Source organism: Ambystoma mexicanum, chromosome 3q (assembly GCF_040938575.1).
Source record: "Ambystoma mexicanum isolate Mex_15411 chromosome 3q, UKY_AmexF1_1, whole genome shotgun sequence".
NCBI lineage: Eukaryota > Metazoa > Chordata > Amphibia > Caudata > Ambystomatidae > Ambystoma > Ambystoma mexicanum.
In genome coordinates this window covers 675,142,221-675,163,820 of record NC_090926.1, presented here as the reverse complement: position 1 = coordinate 675,163,820, position 21,600 = coordinate 675,142,221, and the positions used below count along the sequence as shown (strand labels likewise).

General features: G+C 42.5%; 1 protein-coding gene across 6 annotated transcripts in view; it reads right to left on the bottom strand.

The window, feature by feature from the left end:
- Positions 1-1,288: 1,288 nt before the first annotated feature.
- The window catches only part of ARHGAP44 (Rho GTPase activating protein 44), an 819,716-nt gene continuing 799,404 nt past the window's right edge, over positions 1,289-21,600 (bottom strand). For 5 of the 6 annotated variants that reach the window (XM_069654562.1, XM_069654566.1, XM_069654567.1 and 2 more), the window contains one exon: positions 1,289-19,600. In XM_069654562.1, coding sequence (XP_069510663.1) covers positions 19,452-19,600 — 149 coding nt within the window. In that variant the 3' untranslated portion in view covers positions 1,289-19,451. The remainder of the gene's footprint in view (positions 19,601-21,600) is intronic. The other variant, XM_069654564.1, reaches the window with a different exon arrangement.

Sequence of the window (21,600 nt, the reverse complement as noted above, 5' to 3'; positions counted from 1 at the left end):
TAGAACCAGCCAGAACAGAAGTGAAAGTAAGACTGGGTAAAAGGGAAAGGGAGACTGAGAGGAGGTGAAGAGTAGAGGTGCACAGAGGCGAGAAGGGGGAATAATCTGCATGGTGGGGTGACGAGGACGCCCTAGAAGAGCAGGACGAAGAAAAGATAACCAAGAGAGAGAAGGTGGGATAAAGGAGTAAGGAGGGAAGTAGAGTGAAGAAGTAAAAAGTCATGAAGGGCGGTCACCCAGAAAAGTGACCACATGATGAGTCATCCAGCCGGAGACATAGGATGCCAAGCTCAGCACCAACCCAGGGGTGAAGAGACTAGTTTTAATTCCAACGTTCAACGTGTACTCAAGAGCCTGGAGTCCAACTGTCGTCTGGTCGACCCAAGGCACAGTGGGTGTGGGGACAGGTCTTTGATCAATTCAGAAGAAGAAATAACACATCCTGACCTGAATCGGCACAGGCAAGAATGAAGGAGGTGTGCACACACTCAAACCCCCAGATTGACTGCTAGCCGACAAGAGGGCAGATTTAGCAGGAAAGTAGAGGAATGAGGGATTGAGGACCACCAATCGGAGAAGCTGTTTTCTTTGCACTTGTTTTTTTGAAAAACCACCTCATGGTCAAAATTAAACCCAATCTCCTGGCGTTTCCATTACTATCAGTAATCAGTAACACTTTTTGACCCCATTTCTTGGCCTTGAATTGCCTGTCAATTCCGTGACAGTGTCCACTAATGTCATACTATGTCCCGTTTTATGGGGACCAGCCCGTACCCTGATGTGTAATCAGGGGTGTTGCTAGGCCTGGAAAAGATCAGGGGCTAAGCTGTTGTCGGGACTGGCGGGACTCCGGGCTAGCTAGCCTTTTGGTTGTAGCTCCTGAGCTTCTATCCGGGGCTACAACCAAAAGACCCGGGGATATAGCCCTTTTAGCCCCCCCCAGCAACGCCTCTGTGTGTAATCAATGCTAATAAAAATAAATAAAAGCTCAGGTTTAGGGTGTGTCATTGTGTCAGGGATGAACTGATGTAACAGATCACAACAATTGTCTATCTCTACAACAATGATGGGTACTCGTTGCTGATATCAGAGAATACGGCCCGGGCGTTTGTAAGAACACAGCTGTGTATCAAGTGGCAATATGACATGTCCTATCAAGAAGGCTTGTTCGAACAATTATGTGGTTCCAGTGTTAGCAAGCATATCATTTGCATAGCTTAATTCACTATTTTTTTTAAATGACACAGCATGACCCCATCTGCTAAAAACAAGTGAGACAAGAACCATCATCATTTATTGTTCTTTAATATAAAAAAAAACAAAAAAAAACATTTTGAGGAGGTACGGCTGGAAGTGCTGCCTCTTTTAAATAAGCCGCCGGGGCTGCATGTTGTCTGGATATTGATATACACACCGAGTACGACACAAGGACCTGCAGCATGTTTGTCGATTCAGGTACAAGAGATATAGTGGATGTGAAAGAACCCATTTCTAACATGATAATATTCACAGCGATTTGTACATCTTTTTCGGGTACTTTCCTCTCCCTAATTCCCACCCCACTACCCTCCCCCGCCCCTCTACCTCAAATACACAAAATCAGTGATGAGATGCACTTGCCACAGTTTGTGCAAAAGCCATAACACCTTTAACTTGCAAATACTGCTGTGATAAGAAAAAACAAGTCCATAAGTTTTGTACATTTACATCAGAGCTGGTAGAATTTCAATATCGACACCTCAGTTATATATTTATTTTATACATTGTACATTTGTACACCAGTTTTGATGGAATGGCTCAAATATAGAACAAATATATATTATATTTATTTATATATATATATATTTTTCTTTTAATAATAAAAATCCAGCTTTTTCCTATGCGTACACTCGCACACACACGCGCATACACAAACATACATACATACAATCCCAAATCCCTTTTTCGGCCCCTCCCATCTCCCGCGCCAAGTGGTTACAGCAAACAAATCCACCAAACTCCCCCAATATATTTATTGGAATTTGCCCTTGAAGTGAGCCACTTACCAGCAAATTGATTAAGTACAAATTATGTATATCTCAATAAAAAAGAAAACTATTATTTGTTCATAGGATTGTGTTTCTTTTAAGCTTGCCCACTACCCCCTTGTGAGTTCCTACTTAGAAAGGCAATCTTGTCATTTGTCATAAGACAGTCAATCCTTTCTTTTGCCACGATGATGAATAATAATCAGATCAGGAACTTGGTATTGCAGTTTGCTAGGCTGATACGTCAGGGTCGGCTGCACTCAAATCATGGGTGGTACAAACATTCAAATGCCAAAACAACAGAAGATATCCACTAGAACCAGCTTATGATCATTGATATCAACCAGTGGCGGTGACATAGTTGAGACAATATTTACGGTTCTCCGTGGGATGTGGCTCAATTGTCACTGTGCAGCAAGTTGGGGCTAGAAGAAGAAATCTGATGAGTGATATAGGCAAGAATCGAATGGGTGTATATTGTACCTGGATGCCATGCCATGAGAATGACCTGTGGGTGCAGAATCACAGACACACCATAGGGACCGATTAGGTGGAGAAGGTGGTGAAACCACTGCGATAAGAGCTGTGTTTAAGACAGTTCATAATTACACTATTAAGACTGGCCAAAAACTTGTGCTGTTGAGTTTGAGAATTATTGGGAGGCTTAAGTGCTAAAACAAATATATGAAAGCAGAGTAAATTATATCCGGTAGGGTGCAAATTCCTACCTTTGTATGCTGTTAGACACAGACTACTGAGCAATGGTCATCATCAGTTGCTGTGCATCTTTAAGGAAAGATGTTTAAAAGCAGCGAAAAGGACCAATCGCCCATCATAACTTGTTGATCCTGTCATAGGGTTACTGGGGGGCTTGCAACCACCAGAGTTGCTTCTTAGTGGAGATGAAAGGTTATAGAATAAATAAGCCAGAAGATTGTCTCTGAAAGAGGATGGGCATATTTATTTTCACAGGTGGAACTTGATCATCAGTGTGGTGAAGTGTGGTGCATGCATAAAACAGTGAGATGCACGGAAATCAAAATGTGCACGCCCTGAAAGAACTAAGATGGCATACCACTGCGCTTATACTATGACAGGAGCAGAGACTCGTTCTGAATCAAATAGGAATTGCATGAGAAATTGTTGTGATGGAAAGTTTGAAAGGAGTTCGGCCAAGAAGGATGCATCTGAAACGTTTACCTGGACAGGGATATATTTTACGTTTTTTTTTGTTTGTTGGAAACATGGAAACGTGGGCACAGTTTGGTACGAAACTTGCTTCCATTTTTAGTTTCTTTAAAAAAAAATGTAGTTTCATTAGTTCTTACTTGGATAATAGAGTTATGTTAAGTAATGTTTGAGATGATATGTGGTTTCGTTAGCCTCCAAGTTCATTTGTACTTCTGTATTCTGTAGAACATTGTTTACCTCATATAAATCCTCGGGTAATATGAAAACAATCCTGCTTTGTGTATCACAGCTGACCAATTGGCCAATTCACAACCAGTGGCTTCCATTTAAAAAGTAAAGTCTTGGACAGTGTAATGGGTCAAAGCTCTACTGCGCAAAAAACCTTGTTGAAAAAGGAGGATTTATTTTGTGGTTACTTCATCAAGTATAGAAGTGTGGGATATAAAAAAATCTTTTCGGGCAGTTTTATCCCCCACTGACTATTTCTGGTGCTGGGCAGAGTTTTGGAATATATGATATTTTAATTGGTAAACTGGCAAATGAGAGATCGGTGGTAGAAAAAATATCAAAGCAAGTGTCTGCATTCACTTCCTTCAGCTTATCATTAGGGAAATGTCAATGCGTGTAAACCGCAATAAAGCCACAGGAACAGAGAGCCCAGTAAAGGACTGTCAGTTGTATTTTATATGAATGTGTCTAGTGAATCCCTTTGCCCACAGTCTCTCCTGAAGTGGCTGAGTCCCTACGAGAGCTAGAGAATAAGCTGTACAAAAACAAAGAGAGATATGCTGGTATGCCAAAAGGCAAAGAGGGTTCCTTCAATTGCACCATGGCACATTCCACTTCTAAGTATAGCTTGAGACACAAGCACATTATTGCTAGTCAATTCCACTGGTTAAACACAAGAAGACATCTAGATCAGGGACCACACCCCACAGCCACTTGTCCCGCCCCCTCCCTCTTTTTTACAACATACATTTTGCAACTCCTTGCCTGGTAATCAGCAAGGAAAGTTAACCACCCAAAACTACTATTGTTTCTAAAAGATGGTTGAATGAAAACTCATGAATATCAATGGGTTTCACAATGTTTTCTCACCACTGAAACAAAACTGCTTTTCTTCCGTATTTAACACATAAAGATCACAGGCTTTATCAACATGATGCCAATTTTGTAAGTAATATAGCATATTGTTGGTTAGTACTGTGCATGTTTTATTGAAGATTGGGAGAATGTAGATAGGGATAACATTGGTCAGGAAAATGTTTTCTTTCCTGTGAGACACAGCACAGGAAAGAAACAGATGCAATTTCCAATTCTGTAATAATATGGCACATATTGCGAGGACAGAATCTTAATGCATTATGTTTTCCTGTTTTCTTAGTGGATCAGCACATGTGCTATCATAGTGTTATAGCACATTGTCAGATGTGCTAATTAATTGTGGTGTGGGTCTATTGCATGACAAAAAACTGGTTGAATTGTTGTAACTTGACTTGCTTGACATTTTCTCCACAAAATGTAGATAGTGAGTTGGGCATAAGCAATATTGGTAGGGCTGTGTTGGGGGATAGTGGCAGTGGGAAGGGATGCCCCCCCCCCACTTTCTACAGTAAAAAGTTTGAGAAAAACAAATTTGATCCATAGACATACATCCAACGAATTTACTACTAGCCTCCAACAGGAAAGCCAAACCTGCCCTAATGTTTCCCCCTAGTTACTGTTTGTGCAGGAAAACAAGACACTGATATTCTTCATGGGGCACCTGCGAGGTGTCCACTGTGAAAACATGGCCATAGAATGTCTTGCTGTGTCTAACTGAAGGGGCAGATATGAAATGTATGCTATTTGTGTGCTATTCCATGCAACTATTCTAATTATTTTCAGAATTGTCCTATGGGAATTGCTGTCCTCCACAATCCTCACCCACATGTTCTATGTCTTTATTCATTTGTAGATTTTGAAGATTTTCAGATGTGTAACTTAGGTTTACAACTAGTGAAGAGCGCATAAGGAATGCGTAAAATCCTTGTAAGTAGAGTTGGAACTGCTTGTCAATGACATATATATGTCACTGGGCCATAGGGACCTCTGCAGTCATAGTCTTTGCACTTCATCTAATGTTGCAAAAATTTCAACAGCAATAAATCATAACATATCATACACCCATTGGTGTACTGATGCTTCCAGTGTTTAATACATTCTGTAGGAAAGGTAAATACATCTATTATTCTTTTTGGATCAACAAATCTATGGATCACAAACATTCAAACCAACATCTGTAAAAAATGCAATAAATCCATACTGCATTTCCTACAGAGAATTGTTTGATTCCTAGAACAATGTACCATTTTCTCAGAGTTACTAGAGATTCAGTAGCACTTGCAAATATTCCTAAAAGAAATTCTGAAGAAAATCTGTATTGATTAGTTATGGATAATTGATGCTTGTTTGAGTACTTGTAGTATTAACCTAAAAATGTATATTGATTTCTTTTTAAAATCTGTGGAACTAAAGAGGAATGTCTGATAGATTTCTGATTTTGCTAATGAAAATTGTGCACAGAAATCAGAAAGAAAAATATGCAACTGTTTCCATTGAAGATACAGGCCCTTGGGAGCTGTTTTGCCAGTGTTCAAAAGGAAAATGACAAGAAAGAGACTGTAGGGCTCATTATGAGTACGGTGGTGCAGGAAAACATGGTGGTAATGCAGTTCATTATTGCTGCATTACCACACCACCATACTACAACTTTGGTGGTAAGGTGGGTCATTTTCCTCCAGCAAAATGCTGGAGGTTAATCCTCCACCTTACCGCCAAAAATACCACCAACCAGAATAGCCGTTACTGCCACTTGGATCCACAGATTTCCCAGAGGATTAAAAGTGTTAGTAGGCAGTGTAGGACCCCACTTTTTGGACTCCATAGGACTCCATGGGGATTGTTGCAGAACGAATGCAGGTGGAATTATATGAATGGTGGAATCTTTAATAATATTATGTTTTGTGTTGGTTTTTCTGGCTAATTTATAAATGCAATAATTTACCCAATGGCTCAGTTTGTCACCCTATTCTCCTGATGCCTAAACTTTGTAAGCGCTGAGGGCTCTCTCAATGAATTGTCAAGCATAACAATCCTATATAATCGGTGTAAATGTCCTTTGAATCATGGTTCTCAACCTATAAAATACATAAATATTCTTCATTATGATTCCTTTAGAGATGATAGATTTTCATAGATTAAAGGGGATCAATTATACGCACATGGAAATGCCAGTTAAAAGTACATTCTTTACTGGACTTCACCATGATTATTTTATTGGACAGACCTTACCTGGGAATGACTTTAGTCCATGAGTAGCAACAGAATAGTGTTATGATAGATCTTTCTTGACCTTTCAATATTTTGAAGATTTCTTGTTGCATTGTGGATACCGCTCTGGAGCCCGCTTTGAAGAGACTGCTGGCAACAGAAGCAGCAGGCGCAGCCCAGGAGCTAAACAAATGCCCACCTGTAACCTTACCTCATTGGCAAATATGCTTGCCAGTAATGACCTCTTTAGCTCAGGGGGCAGAGATCATCCACATAGCACCAGGATGTTCATGATCATGGCACCATGCCAAGGAGATGCCCTGTCTCTCCTTTCATAAATTGCAAGGGTTAAAGTTAACCTTTATGACTATAACTTTTCCATTACATTTATTTCATGAGTTGGGCTTTGTACACTATTTCCTGATTCAGAAACAACTGATGGATAGTATTGGATGTGCATGTCAGAGTTACATTGAGCGAAATGTATGGAACCATCTTTTTCAGGAAATGTTTTTCTTTCCACTACTTCTCAATATTTATTTTCCATATATATTCTTCCCAGGATGTTTTATTTTCCCTCATGACCGTGCACATTTGAAAACATTGCTTTCATGGTTTTTCCATGATTACTTCAATCAATAATATTTTGTGCTTTTACAGGTGAAAAGGTGGTGAGTCATCTAGCACACCTTGGATGTCCCATGAATATGGTTTGGCCCAATCTGAGTTTCTTTTCGGGAGTAAAGATCTGGTTGGTAACTGGGATATTGTGGGAATGGTGAATAACTGTGACTCGTTTAAAGAAAGTCTTCACTTGATCAAGACAATCATTATTCAATACATGGAGTGATTTTGCTCATGTCAACTTTTGCCAAAACAGTTGAAAAGAATTTGCCAAACGATACTGACTAAAGGTGCCGTTCTGTGCACAAATGTGTACAATCATTTCAGCCATTTTGTTTCTTTTGTTGCAAGGTATTCTCGGAATTCCTCACATGCACTGAAGCAAATTGATGAGACAGACATTGGGGGTCATTCTGAATTGAGCGGTAAGGCTTTACGGGCACCGGTAAGGATGCCGGTGCCGGTAAACCCTTACCGCCCTATTCTGAGGTCCCTTAGCGGGTCCCAGCAGGAACAGCTGGTCTGACCAGCCGTTTTTTGCGGGACCTGTTAAGGGACCCTGGAGCTAATAACGGGGCCGCAATTTGCGGGCCCGTTATTAGCTCCTTCCCCATTCCCATTGAGCCCTATTGGGGCTCAAATGGGAATGGTGAATGGTTTACTCAATGGGGATTTACTGGGTCCGCATAGGTCAGAATGTCCCGGTAAATCCCCATTCAGAGAGACTGGACCCGGACCTGGGTTTGGAGGCAGCCATGGCTCTAAAAGCGCCGTGGCTGCCTCCAAACTCGTAATGACCCCAATTGTTTCTTGTCTGAGAAACTTCCGAAGGAAGAGTCGCAATCCAGTTGCAAAATGGTGTGGTTGTGCTTTTTTTCTGCAGGTCGTATGAATTTTGTCTAAAAGACAGGTTCAACAATGTCCCGGAAGAATTTCGCTAGCATTCCTTTAGAATGTGTGTTTTTCATGAACTCCAAAAAGAAAAATATTGGATAAGATTTCCATGACTTCCAATCTATGCTTCATGCTCGTGAACCCAAATGGCCAGCTTAGATTTGGTGTTGCCCGCCTCATCTCACAGAAATCGAGATTATAGTGCAACACTGTAGATCACCATACCCATCTGCACGAGAACAACGGCTGTAGTAGTATGGTAATTGGCAGAGGTAGGAAGGAATTTTAGTTTCCAACCCACCAAGGATAACAGTTTTCACCACAAGTTATTTTAGGCCCATATCAGAAACGCTCGTTTTTTTCAGTGTACATTTTAAAACTTTTTTATAGCTAATTTCTCGATGTCACCCACTGGACAGGTCCTGTATTACTCGTTAGTTCATAGGATAATATGTCAAGATTGGCGGCCATGTAGCTTTATCCACCTTTACTTTGAAGATATTTGAGATGTTAAAAGGCAATCATGGCTGGAACCTAATCCCCAATAGCGATGAGCAATTGCATTTGTGTTCATTTTAAGCAATTCCTATTTGTATTAATGGTTAATCCCACTCACCCCCTCGTTGCACCTCAATTGTATTTATCACATAACCTCACAGTCAGTCATTTCAGTAGTTATCCTATATTAGACCCATTCACATAGTGCCAGCATGCCCTGTCTCATACAAGAGAGGCTGATACTGCCTTTTGTTTCTATATTTGTGGAATTTGTAGTTCTGGGGTTATAATGGGAAAAGTGACACTACAAGCCCCAGAAGGCAAAGACAAAAAGCCTGGTTGAGCATCAACAAAATGAGATGGGGCATGCCTGCATGTATGACTTCAGCATTTTAGTTAATGTTGTGTCCCTACTGCTTTTTATCAAATGTTCTGAGCGGGAGGAAGATCTACCACTGATATGCAGATTTTCAGACAAGATTTCTTTAAACAAGATCGTAGAGCTAAGGATTTTAAAGAGTGCGTGGAGACATGACACCTGTAGCATTTACAGAAGGGAGGGTCAGTATTATTGAGAAGATGCAGCCCAGCTTGCCCCATGACTCCCACATAGGTTACCTCTCTGTAGGATAGTGGTGAAATAAATATCTGCTGTAGTTAGTTAACAGGGCAATCATTACAAGTACAGTGTTACATCAAATAGGGCAGTAAAGGAGCGATAATTCTGTTACCGCCACATTACCACACTGCCGTACTACAATTTAGGTGGTGCAGTGGAGGATTTACCACCGGGAAAAAGCTGGAGGTAAATCTGCTGCTTTACCACCATAAATTGGCAAAATAGGCAGAATTACTGCCGTGGTAATTCTGCTGAAATCCCCATGAACTCCAATACATGGGGACTAACACCACCCCTTGTAATCCAGCAGCAAATCCACTGGACCAAGTGGCGGTAACAGTAATTCCATTTGGCTTTATTCTGGCAGATTTATTCGTGTACAGTGTGCAAAACCAGGCATATGTGGTTTATGCCTTAGTTGTACACTCCTGCAAATCTTGAATCGATTTGGAGGAGGAGTAGTGGCATGAAATGGAATATGCATTTCCGCCATGCATTCCTCGTCTGCTTTCATGCTTTTATGCCAGCATAAGATTTCTATGCTGACGTAAAACCAGTAGATTCCCATGCAATACACGTGTATTTATCACATGCTAAAAGCAACCAGATTTCATAGGAATCCATTTTAAATGCTGTCTGCAATGTGTAAATGGCATGCTGTAGTTACACCTTTTGCAAACGGAGTGCAAAGACAAGCCTCAAAGGCGATTCTTACTGTTTGCACAATTTAGGTTTGCACTTTGTTTTGCAAATTATGAAAATTGGACCAACAGGATCCAACAAGACATAGGTGCTAACGTTGGCGGTTTTCTCCAAGCCATTCCCAAACACAATGGCCCTTGCTATCAATAGGGGGATATTTACATTTCACTTTTTCAAGGTGAAAAGTGAGGTGAAGCAATCGGGGGTTAAAGGCCCCAAACAACTTTGTTTTAAACATATGCCAGATGTAGCCCTCCACGCGTTTTGGATTACATCTCCCACAATCCTTCACCACTGACTAGGCTGGCAAGGTCTGATGGGATTTGAAGACTTAAATATCTTGAGGGCCACATAATGAGTAAAAATGGCATATGAAACAAATATGTATCCGTTTGATTTTTATTACTGTGAAATGTGGTATTTCCTAACTTAAAAATGACATGGTTGAGTGCTTCAACTATTGATAAAGCTTTGAACATGTGCCACTTGTATGCCTCTTCATGCAATCTTATTGACTATTGCGGCAGTTCTCAATCTCAGAACTGGATCTGGTCCAGCTGCCTATACTTTGCAGAGTCCACGTTATCAGGCTGGGAATCCTGAGAGAAGTCCCATCTCAAATGACGGGGACTATTCAAAGCAAGAGACTCGATGAATGGTATGAAGGCTATCGATGAATGGTATGAAGACTAGTGAAATAATGTTACAAGGAGCATTGGATCATTCAAAGCACGAGACTCGATGAATGGTATGAAGGCTATCGATGAATGGTATGAAGACTAGTGAAATAATGTTACAAGGAGCATTGGATCATTCAAAGCAAGAGACTCGATGAATGGTATGAAGGCTATCGATGAATGGTATGAGACTAGTGAAATAATGTTACAAGGAGCACTGGATCATTCAAAGCACGAGACTCGATAAATGGTATGAAGGCTAGTGAAATGAAGTTACAAGCAGCATTGGACCATTCAAATCATGAGACTCGATGGATTGTATGAAGGCTAGTGAAATGAAGTTACAAGCAGCATTAGACCATTCAAAGCATGAGACTCAATGAATGGTATGAAGGCTATCGATGAACGATATGAAGACTAGTGAAATGAAGTTACAAGCAGCATTGGACCATTCAAATCATGAGACTCGATGGATGGTATGAAGGCTAGTGAAATGAAATTACAAGTAGCAATGGATCATTCAAAGCAAGAAACTCGACGAATGGTATGAAGGCTAGTGAAATGAAGTTACAAGCAGCATTGGACCATTCAAATCATGAGACTCGACGAATGGTATGAAGGCTAGTGAAATGAAGTTACAAGCAGCATTGGACATTCAAATCATGAGACTCGATGGATGGTATGAAGGCTATCGATGATCAATATGAAGGCTAGTGAAATTAAGTTACAAGCAGAATTTGGCCATTCAAAGCATGAGACTCGGTGAATGATATGAAGGCTAGTGAAATGAAGGTACAAGCAGTTTTGCCAGCCAGATGGCGGTGACTATTCGACGCATGGAAAAATCTAAGAAAGATATAAAAAGTGTTGCCGATAGTTAACGCTTTTGTAACCTTTTCTTGTAACACTTCCAGCATAGCCTTCTATGTTGTCATATCATACCATGAACTGAGATTTCTCAGTCCACACTCATTAAAGGAGTGCTTAATAAGGCAACAATACATGGAAGCGCTTATAAAGTACAGGATGAGCTGTAACCAGCTGCCAATTTGCCGACCCCCTCCCTAGGCAATGTTTGCACAAGAGAACAGTTCCTAACACCCAAGTCTAGGTTTGGTGCAAAACATACAAGCAAGTAACCAAAAGCATGCAGGTTTATTAACAAGGGAAAGACCAGGACAAGGCTAGGGTTGTGGTCCTTCAGGTCTTAGATGAAGCTTAAGATGTTTCATTTGAAAATGAGATCTTAAACGTTTATCTTTACGCAATTAACACTATTCTCATATAGAATTAAATGACAAGTGGGCGATGCCTTCCATGCATTGGTGTCTACAATTCTCAGGTCATCTCTCCTACCATCGAACTATTGGAACCTTCCCTCTCTTATGCATCTGTGCTGCAGCACATGCCGGCACCTCAATGCCTTTGGTGATAGTGGACTTCATGCATCTCATCACCCCAATGAGCTACAGAAGTAGCAGACGACAAGGGACATAGAGAAGCGAGAGATTACAGTAACACAAGAAAGAGCAGAATACATGGAGTCAACATTAACAGAGGCACAAAGGGGATTATATACAAAGTAATGGTGTTTCCACATTCGACTACACAACTATCCAAGATATGCTAGCCAGGAGGGTTCCGATATCACTGTCCGTCAAAAACTAGAGTAAATATTGCATTGATGGCAAAACAGCTGATGAGGAAACTCATACACCAGATCTAAGAAACACTGTGGAAGAATTCCTCTACTGCACGGCAGCAGCATATAATGTTGGTCTGCCACGTGGCAGCGGCATACAATGTTGGCCTTCACGGGGTTCCAACATGCCTTGTTTGAAATGAATGAGATTTGCTACATTTGGGGGTGGGAATTTCGCATTGTGAGCTGCTTGGAATAAGTTACCACTGAGGTGCATTCCAGCACTGTTTTTTGTTGCTCAGCTGGGGCCTTACGAGAGAGGGTCAACCAAATGCAATTCCACCTGACTTCCATTATAGCCTGATCTGCTAAGCCCCATCCCCTTTGCCCAGATCAAGAGCATGTTGTGCACGTTTATGCCTCCTTGGTTTTGTCAGTTGGTGTTTTCTGAGCTATTAATTACAGCACAGGTGAAGATCCACGTTTTGATTCCCAATACTAGAGCTATGGCATTTAGCTGGGTTTTGATTTCAAATTACAACTCAATGACAAAGTGCAAAGATGCAGAAAACCTTCTTGCTTGTTGTTGCTCCTTTAAGGGAGGTAGCATGGTCTAGCAGCAGGTTCGGACTGGGATCTGAAATCGGCCTGGCAGCCAATAAAGAAGTGGCCTACAATCACCAATCGCTGTTTGCTACAGTTCTCCATATTTTCAGTAGTACCTGGGGGCATATTCTTGGTAGCATTTATGTTAAATAGTGCTTTTCTATGCATTTTGGGATAGTGCCACTAGTAAAAACAAAAAGTTGTACACAGCACAAATCCACTAAAGTGGCTACAAAACTGGCCTACATGAGCCTCATTTGGCCACTCTTTGGGCATTGCCCCATTGCTCTGTTGACCAATTTAAGCCTGTCCAGTTGTTCGGCAGTTAGCGACATGAATTCACTAAAATTCCAGAGGTAGAGGAAGGGGCAGCAAACATCTGATGACATCACAGAACGGTGTGTCACTTAACCTTTTAAAGCAATGGCATCACAGGAAGTGACATAATATGAACTTTGACACCAATGGCATCACGGAAATGGTAATTTGATTTGTGTACTTATAAGGCGCATATCCCAAGAGAACTAGGGAACACAGCAGAGACTGAATCCGTGAACAGATGGAATAGAAGCTTGCTCGCTGCATAGGGTATACATATATCCAATAGTGATAAAACGATTTACATGAAGAGTTACGTTTTTAACTGTTTCCGTAATATTTTCAGTGAGTTAATTTCTCACAATTTCAGTGGGAGGGCATTCCAAGTCCGGGCCAGCAATGGCAAAACCTCTGTCTAGCCAAGTGGCAGTTCTGGAGAAGGGAACATTTAAAAATCCTTGGCCAGTAGAGCGCAAGGTACGGTTTGAATGATGGACAGTGATCTTGGAGGATAAATAACCCTGAGCCAGATCATGAACACATTTAAAGATCAGAGACAAGGTCTTAAACAGTACCGGAAGCCAGTCAAGGTTTCTTCGAAAGGGAGAAATAAGTATTTTCCTGGGTAATCCAAAGATTCTCCGTACTGCTGTATTCTGGGAACCTGTAATCTTTGAAGCTGATACTTCGGAATGCCCATCAACAGGGCATTGCAGTAATCCAGCCGAGCATTAATTAAGGTTCCCACTACCATGGGTTGATCTTGGCCAGCCTGTATAGGTAGTAGGCATTTTAGAAGTTTAAGTTGAATGTAGACTGATTTGACCGTCTGATTTATGTGTAAATAAAAGCTCAAACAGGACTGCCAAACATCCTAGATTTTTTACTTTCTCACTATATTTTGTTGAGGCCCCAAACAGGGTGGGACAGGGAACCAAGTTTAGTACCTTGGTAACTATTCTTTGGGCCAAAAACAATAATATTGTTTCTTGCAGGGTTAAACTGGAGCTTGTTTTCCCTCATCCAGTTTTGGCTATCTTTGGCACAATTTTGGACTTGTTGCAAGGCCTGAACTGGTGGCTTTAATCTCACATAAATGGGTGTGTCATCCGCAAAGGAATGATAGCACAAGCCAAAATGGGTGAAAATATTTAGCAGTGGGCGGATGTACACATTAAACAAAAGTGGTGAGAGTGATGAGTCCTGGGGCACTCCACATGTGGCATTCAAGGAGTCTGATAGATAGGGACCTGCTTTGACCTGTTGTACACAATCTGCCAAAAAGGACGTAAACCAAATGGTGCGATCTCAGACACCTGTGCTACTGATGACAGTCTGGATCTAAGGATGTCAAAGTCTACTGTATTAAAGGCGGCCGAGAGGTCCAGCATGACCAGCATGCTGATATCGCCATCATCGGCAGCCTCAAGTAGATCCATCCATGGTGAAGTGGATGTAAAAAATAAACAGGTAGTTAATAAAGTAGTAAAAAGAAAATGTTAGATACCAACCATAATGTATCTGTTGTGCTGCCTTGATATGCCCGCATAAACAATAAGGGGGCCTGCCAGCATGTGCCAGTACAGCTGCATACACACAGTTATTGCCATCTTATGACATTATAGACTTAAACATCACGTATAATCATATAATAACTAAAACCCAACATTCCCAGATGCTGGCAGGATATGCCAAGTGATGCTGCCATCCTCTGCCTGCTATATCCTCACTGTTGGGTATTGTTATATGTTACAGACCGACATGTTGAGACTGCCGTCAAATGCCAAGTGCCACCTCTTATATGTAGATACTACCATCCTATGCCTGTTACATCCACACATGCCAGGTATAATTATAATATGGTAAAGCCTGACATGTCAAGGCTGCAGTCCTATGCCAAGTGCAGCCTCCTTGTATGCCTTTCGTACCACTTGCATGCCAGGTATAATCACAATATGTAAGGTGAAGGCTGGCACATTGAGGTGCTGTGATCATATGCAAGTCTCCTGTTGATTGCCAGTTAATGTCTCATATACCTGGTATAGTTGCCATATGGAAGAATACCCATACATGTGCAGGTGATACCATCCTATTCCGAATGCATATTTAAGGTAGAGTTTAGCTTATGCTATTGCTGCCATCATATGCTAAGCGCAGAGTCAAATTTCCCCGCAATGCATTCCATTGCAGTTAAATCAGGCATGTAGGATGCCACCTCACATGTGCAGTTATGGCTGCATTAAGCGATGGGCAGCCTACGTCCCTCCTGCATGCACAACTGCATGCTCACTGTACTGAAAGTACAGCTTGACACCTGCACGCAGAAGCCATCTGCCTGCCCACACCTGCACTTGCTTAGATAGAGGCATTTCATGCATGGATATGATTCATGGTCTCAGCAACAGCAACACACTGATTCATTTTTGCTTCTGTTTCTCCTTCGTGGCTTTGTGGCCGCAGTGTCCTGTTGACACACTGAGGGCATGGAGGAGGGATTCCCCTGTGTTTCCCTCCTCTGCATCCTTGGTAGTCCCTGAACCAGCGGTAGCAAGGGTAGTGCCAGGGACACAAAGGGGGTGGCCAAGTGTAGAGGCTCGACTGTGGCCTTGGGACAGACTGACTTGCATGTGGTTTCTCCTACCTGGTAAGAGTTGAGCAGCGATTCAGTGCACCTCGGAGGTTATTTCTCCTCTCGCACAGAATACATTTCACACATTCCTATCATAACTTCAGTAGTTTGTTTTACATATGATTTAGGATTGGAAGGAGGGACGTAAGGGTATATTTGAACATTCCTTCGAGTGCAGCCCTGCATAAAAAGGAAGTGCAATCAAGCATAAGAAGGGTCATAAAGGAGGTCACTCTAATTATAGATGTGTTCTCCTAGGGATGCTGGGACTTCTAGACCCACAGTAACTGATGGAGAATTCTTTCACCCAGTGGGATCGGGCATTTTTGAGCAGTGAACTGGGGACTTATTCCAGAGTAGTTAACTTGTAAAGAGATATCTCTTGTCAGACGCCCTCTTGTTCAAAGCTGCACTGTACACGTAGTTGGCCATACAATTCTATCAATCCATTCCTTGTTGAGCGCATTATGCATTGGGAGGTTATCAAAAAATGTGGTGACATTTGATCTTTAGTTTCTGAACTAGAGCAAAGTCACTGTGATGCACAGAGTGCATACCTTGAAATGCACCGATTTAGGTCCATTGAGTGAACATCATCCAATTGGGTCACCATAGAACCTTTACTCCTGGGATCTACTGGCTTAAATACAAGTAATTCGCTCATTGAGACCCAAAAGGGATCTAAGTGGCATACCTCTAAACTGGCACGCTTTTGGCGTGTGTCACCCACCATGCAACCAGTTGACTCACCCGCCAATACACTTGAATGGGATTTCAGCCGCCTGAACAAAATCCTCTCTTTTCATCCACCCGGCAATTCAAATTATTGAGAGGTATCAAATGAGCGTCTTCCCACTGAGGTGCCAAAGATCCATGCAGGGGATGATCGCCTTGAGATTCCCATTGAGAACCAATGGGATAGGAGTGAATTTTGTATTGCAATTGCATGTGTGGGCCGCAGGGAATCCTACAATTGACAACCACGGTGCAGACAACATGCAGTGTTGCTGTCCAAAGCCATTGGCAAAAGCTGCAGGAAGTCTTGGCATTGGGACCTACTGCACCAAGTGCAGGAAAAGTGTCTATTATTTAGAAAATCTAGATGATCCCTACAGTCTCAGGTCCATCATAATGACCATAGCAATTGAGCCAATTAACACCAATGAGGCTCACGACAGAATGTTTTGCTGATGTATTCATCTGGGCTAGCTGGGGGGAATTTGCAGTTTATATATTGTGATTTAGTGGATCAGTAGGGTGTTGCCTTTGAGGTCAATTGATCTAATCACAAACCTGCACTACCATTGTGGCATATAGGCCTAAACGCTGGAAATGTGATCACTGAGAAAAACTGGGCTAACCACAGGAAATATTCTCATCACTGATCTCAACTGGAGAAGTCGAAAAAATGTTCCTATTGTGATCTCATTACTTAACCACAGGACATCTTCTCACTGAGATTATTTGGAAATATTTAGTCATTTTACGGTCTTGCGATGTATTGCAAGGACCAGAAGTAATCCTATTTTTGAAATCTACGTGTTGAACCACGTGCATTTCTTCCTATTGAAATTATTTGCGATTCCTACAAACCACAGGAAGTCTTCCCATTGAGGATCATATCACAGAAAACAAGTGCTTCCACAGTGTAATAAACGGGAAATGCCCCTACACGGATCAGTGGGCGGGCCACAATCCTTCATCATTTGCCATGCACAGTAGAGACCCCAGCAAATGCTTCCACTGAGGTCCATCAGACAGATCACGTGGCCCTTGCGCCGTACAATCTGCTGAGGAAATAAATAAAAAATATCGCCCATTAAAGACAATGAGCAGGAGAAAGAGTCCTACAAACTAGTTGTGTACACAGAGTTTTTCTACTCTAGAGGCAAGCATTTAGCCTAGCGTTGAATGGACATATTGGAAATGACTGCAACTTAACTCGTTTTGCAGATAAGCCAAGTCCAATTAACAGAAGTGCCAAGATGGCAGCATTGCCTACTTCAATGCGCTGCGCTGACAAAAATGTCTTCACCAAAATGCGATCTGACCAAACGTAATCACCAGCACATACTTCCGGGTATCCACTTTGTTGGTAACAGTTTGGAGTGTTTTAGTTTAAAGGGGCAGGACAACAGACAACATTCCTTCGAGTGCCCCCAGAGACAACCCCACTTTCACATAAATGCTACGCTGTGGGGGGGGGGGCCCTCTACTGAGAACGAACAGGGCCAACTAGCCTGTTCTCTGGGGTGAGCCCTACTCAGGAGGGTCTACCAGCACGTTTTAGCCCACTGTAATTTTCACAGAGGTGACATCTACATTTGCATGTCAGGCTGGCCCCGCCCACAAGGACAGTCAACCACTAAAATGCCAGGCAGTTCTCCTCTGAACAAGAGTACCAACAGTGACAAAAGATATTTATTTGTGCCGTGTTGGGCATCATCAGAGAGGTGAAGCTAACCCTTTCTAGGGCACAGTGATCAAGGGGTCCACGTCTGGACTACCCTTTTAACTTGGACCCCTTGTTCGCTGTACCCAAAGTCTAGCATTTCGGTGCTGGACTGCCCTTGTGACTGATATGCATATGGATATTTCCCCTCTGTGAAAGGTACAGTGGGCTCAAACGTGGCTGTTGACCCTCCTGAGTAGAAACCATCGCAGCGGACAGGTTATTTGGCCGTTTCCCCCTGTCTTGACCCACTTTCACATGCACTTGTTTTTGCAAGCATTTGAGTGTGTTTCTCAAAAGGAAAAACGCGTTATATGTTAACCCCTCGACCCCCATTGTTACGCACTGTTCTTCAACATACAAACCAGATCCCCGACCAGTCTGATTATGTCACATTGGGGAGTGTACTTAGATGAAAGAAGAGTCACATTTGATGCAAGCATTGTCAAATACTGTAGGAAACGGAAGTGACATCATGTTGACATTACATCCATTACAAAATATACGAATCTTGGAAACATCAAAAGATTGCTCTTTCTTATAGTTACATACCTGGTCATGTGAACAGAACCAGTAAGGTGAGGTTGTGAGTGGTACTGACACTTTAAATAACAAAAGACATCAATCTGACTCCGCCCCCCTCGAGTCCACTGAACAACCGCACTCCTCCTCTCGCAGCTGGATTGAATGTTCTGGGGAAGCCGTACTGTCCCCTCAAAACATAAAAAACCTCAGAGGAGGAGGTTTGAATACCTTACCCAATGACCCTTTCCCAAAAGGTGGAGTGCATGTTTGTAGCATGATTACATGTGAAAAGTACAGCCGTCCGAAAGGCTAAAACTGAATCCGCCAATGCTTCAAAAAAGCAGAGCTCGTGCATCCAACCCACCACCCATGTAAATCTGTACACACTTCCCACAAACTATCAGTCACATATGTTGGGTGCGTATATGGAGTATATCTGATAAGAGTTAGGCACCAGGTAAAAGATAAGAAAGGAAAAGGCAAACATTGGATAAGGCAAATAAATAAAATTAAAACAAAATAAGATTGCATCAAAATGAATGTGCCAAAGACCCTGCGGTTACTTTAGGCCAGTCAGTCTTGCTGTTGGCATCCAATGGGCAAAGTGCCACGCTTGGCAATTTTGCAGTACGTATCCCCATTCGGTAGTGTTTATGCCAGGACTCTGTCCTCTCTTAAACGTCAATAGAGTCTCCCCCCACCCCCCACCAACCCTGCGGGATGGAAGTCCTAATGTCATAGGGCCGTGCTCTCAGACTCTTCATCCGACTGGGTCTTCTCTTCCGCTGCTTCTGAGTCCCTCCTCTTTTTCTCCTCCAAGGCGTCCCGCTGCAACGCGGCGTCGATCTCTATGAGTATGGAGGGGATGTCAAAGTGGACGAGATCTGCAAGGGGGCACAAGGAGAGTCAGCGTTAGCTACTTGGACACAGTCCAGGACAGCTGGGGGCCTAGGATGCGTGGTTGGAACTGTGCCACTGCCCCTGGGGGGTAGGGAGTGGGAGATTAGAAGCAATAGAGTTCCAGCAGTATTTAAAAGCATATAGTATGTGCCCACAGATAGAGAACATAATCAGGCAGCTGATATGTATTGCTAGGTAACACATCTTATTTAATTTCATTAAGCAATAACGTGATGTCAAATTCGATGTGCAACTATGTTTTATTTTTAATGTTAAATATATGCGTTTACAGATCACCTAAATGAACGCTGTGATTTTTATTGTTTATTCTGTGGCCTTTTTTTATGGTGCATATTATTAATAAAGTATATTTACTGCACTCTGCAGTGTTGTTAATATTACCCAACTGAATGGTGTTAATTTTATTTATTTATTTATTTATTGCATTTGTTACACGCCCCAACCCAAGGGTATCATGGTGTTGGTTACTTAGAAACTTCACTTATTACAGACATGGATAAAGGTTAGATACATATATTCGGTTGCAGCATATTAATGACAATGATGGGGTGGTTACAGCCTTAGCCGCATTTGTCAAAGAGCCAAGTTTTAATCATTGTTTTGAATCGCTGGTATGATTGCTAATTTCTAATTCGTGGCGGTAAGGTGTTCCAAAGCGTAGGCGCAGCTATTGGGAAGCTAGATCCTCCCGCTCTTTTGTTCTTATAGCAGGTGACGTTCAGGTGTTCATTTTATTGACATCAGAAAGATGAATGAGTCATTCTACACCTTGGACCTGTGGTTCTTCATGTGGGACACAAACCCTTGGTCTGCCTTATAGGTTTATGCGATAACCACCATGCATCCAAGTACATTCACTTACGCAGAGACAATTTGCTTGGGTGTCATTCCCCCACACATAACCACTGTGCTGCTCTCCGCGGTACCTGCTTGTATGCCTCGTCCCGCCTCCTCAGCCTACTGTGCCTTACCTAAGCAGATGACTGCACTGGGCAAGTTCTCCACGCCGCAGGCCACAATGCCACCGAGTCTCTAAGCCCCCTTCTGTTGGCTACTACTCCTTGTGTGGAGGGCTTGTCAAACCCTACTCCCTCAGCACAAATGATTTCCCAGCCACAGCCACCCAAATCCTTTCTGTGCTCTCGCCCCGATCTGTGAACTATTATGTTCCCTAGGGGCAATCTATGGAGCTACAGATTGGTAGCAAGTGCTGGATTACCTAATGATACACTTCATTACTCCTAGCTCTGCTCGTCCTCATCACATTACTTACTCTATGAAGGCAATTTGCCTCTATGACAGTCATATGCCTGTTTTATACCCAAACCTTTAACTCCACTCTGCTCCCCTCCCTGCCCCTATAAATGTCAGGCACTCCCCACAAACCTCATGGAATACCAAGAAAAGTGGATGCGACCCTGCCCAGGATGGAGGGGTCGGGTATAAGTGCTGGAACGGGGGAGAGTAGGACTTTGAATACCTCCAACCCCCTCTTCCGTGTAACAGTCCTTACTCTATGAAGCATACCAAAGCCAAAAGCCAAGGCACTCTGGCAGACATTCACAGGACACGGTAATGCAGCACACCCAGGGAATTTGATTGACCTGATAGTGTTTTAACAAAGTGAAAAGGGGTAGCCCAGCTGGCAGTCCTATAAATAGCCAAAACAGAAGCCCCATGTGCCTCCTCCCACGAGGCAGCCGCTCCTCTTGTAGATACCCATGACACCCAGAAGGCATTGGTCACACCCTAGAGAGTAGGCCAAAGTGATTGTTTCCTTCATCCAGCACTGACAGTCAAAATAGAGACTTTTCTTTGCCTCCACAAAGCCTCGATTGTACACATAGGCTGCATGAGGACTGAAAGGCACCAGTCCTAGCCAATGGTGTTAGGAGAACTTGCCTGTGGTCCAAATGAGCCATACAAGCAGCTTCTTCCCTTGACAGACCCTCCACCAGGAGAG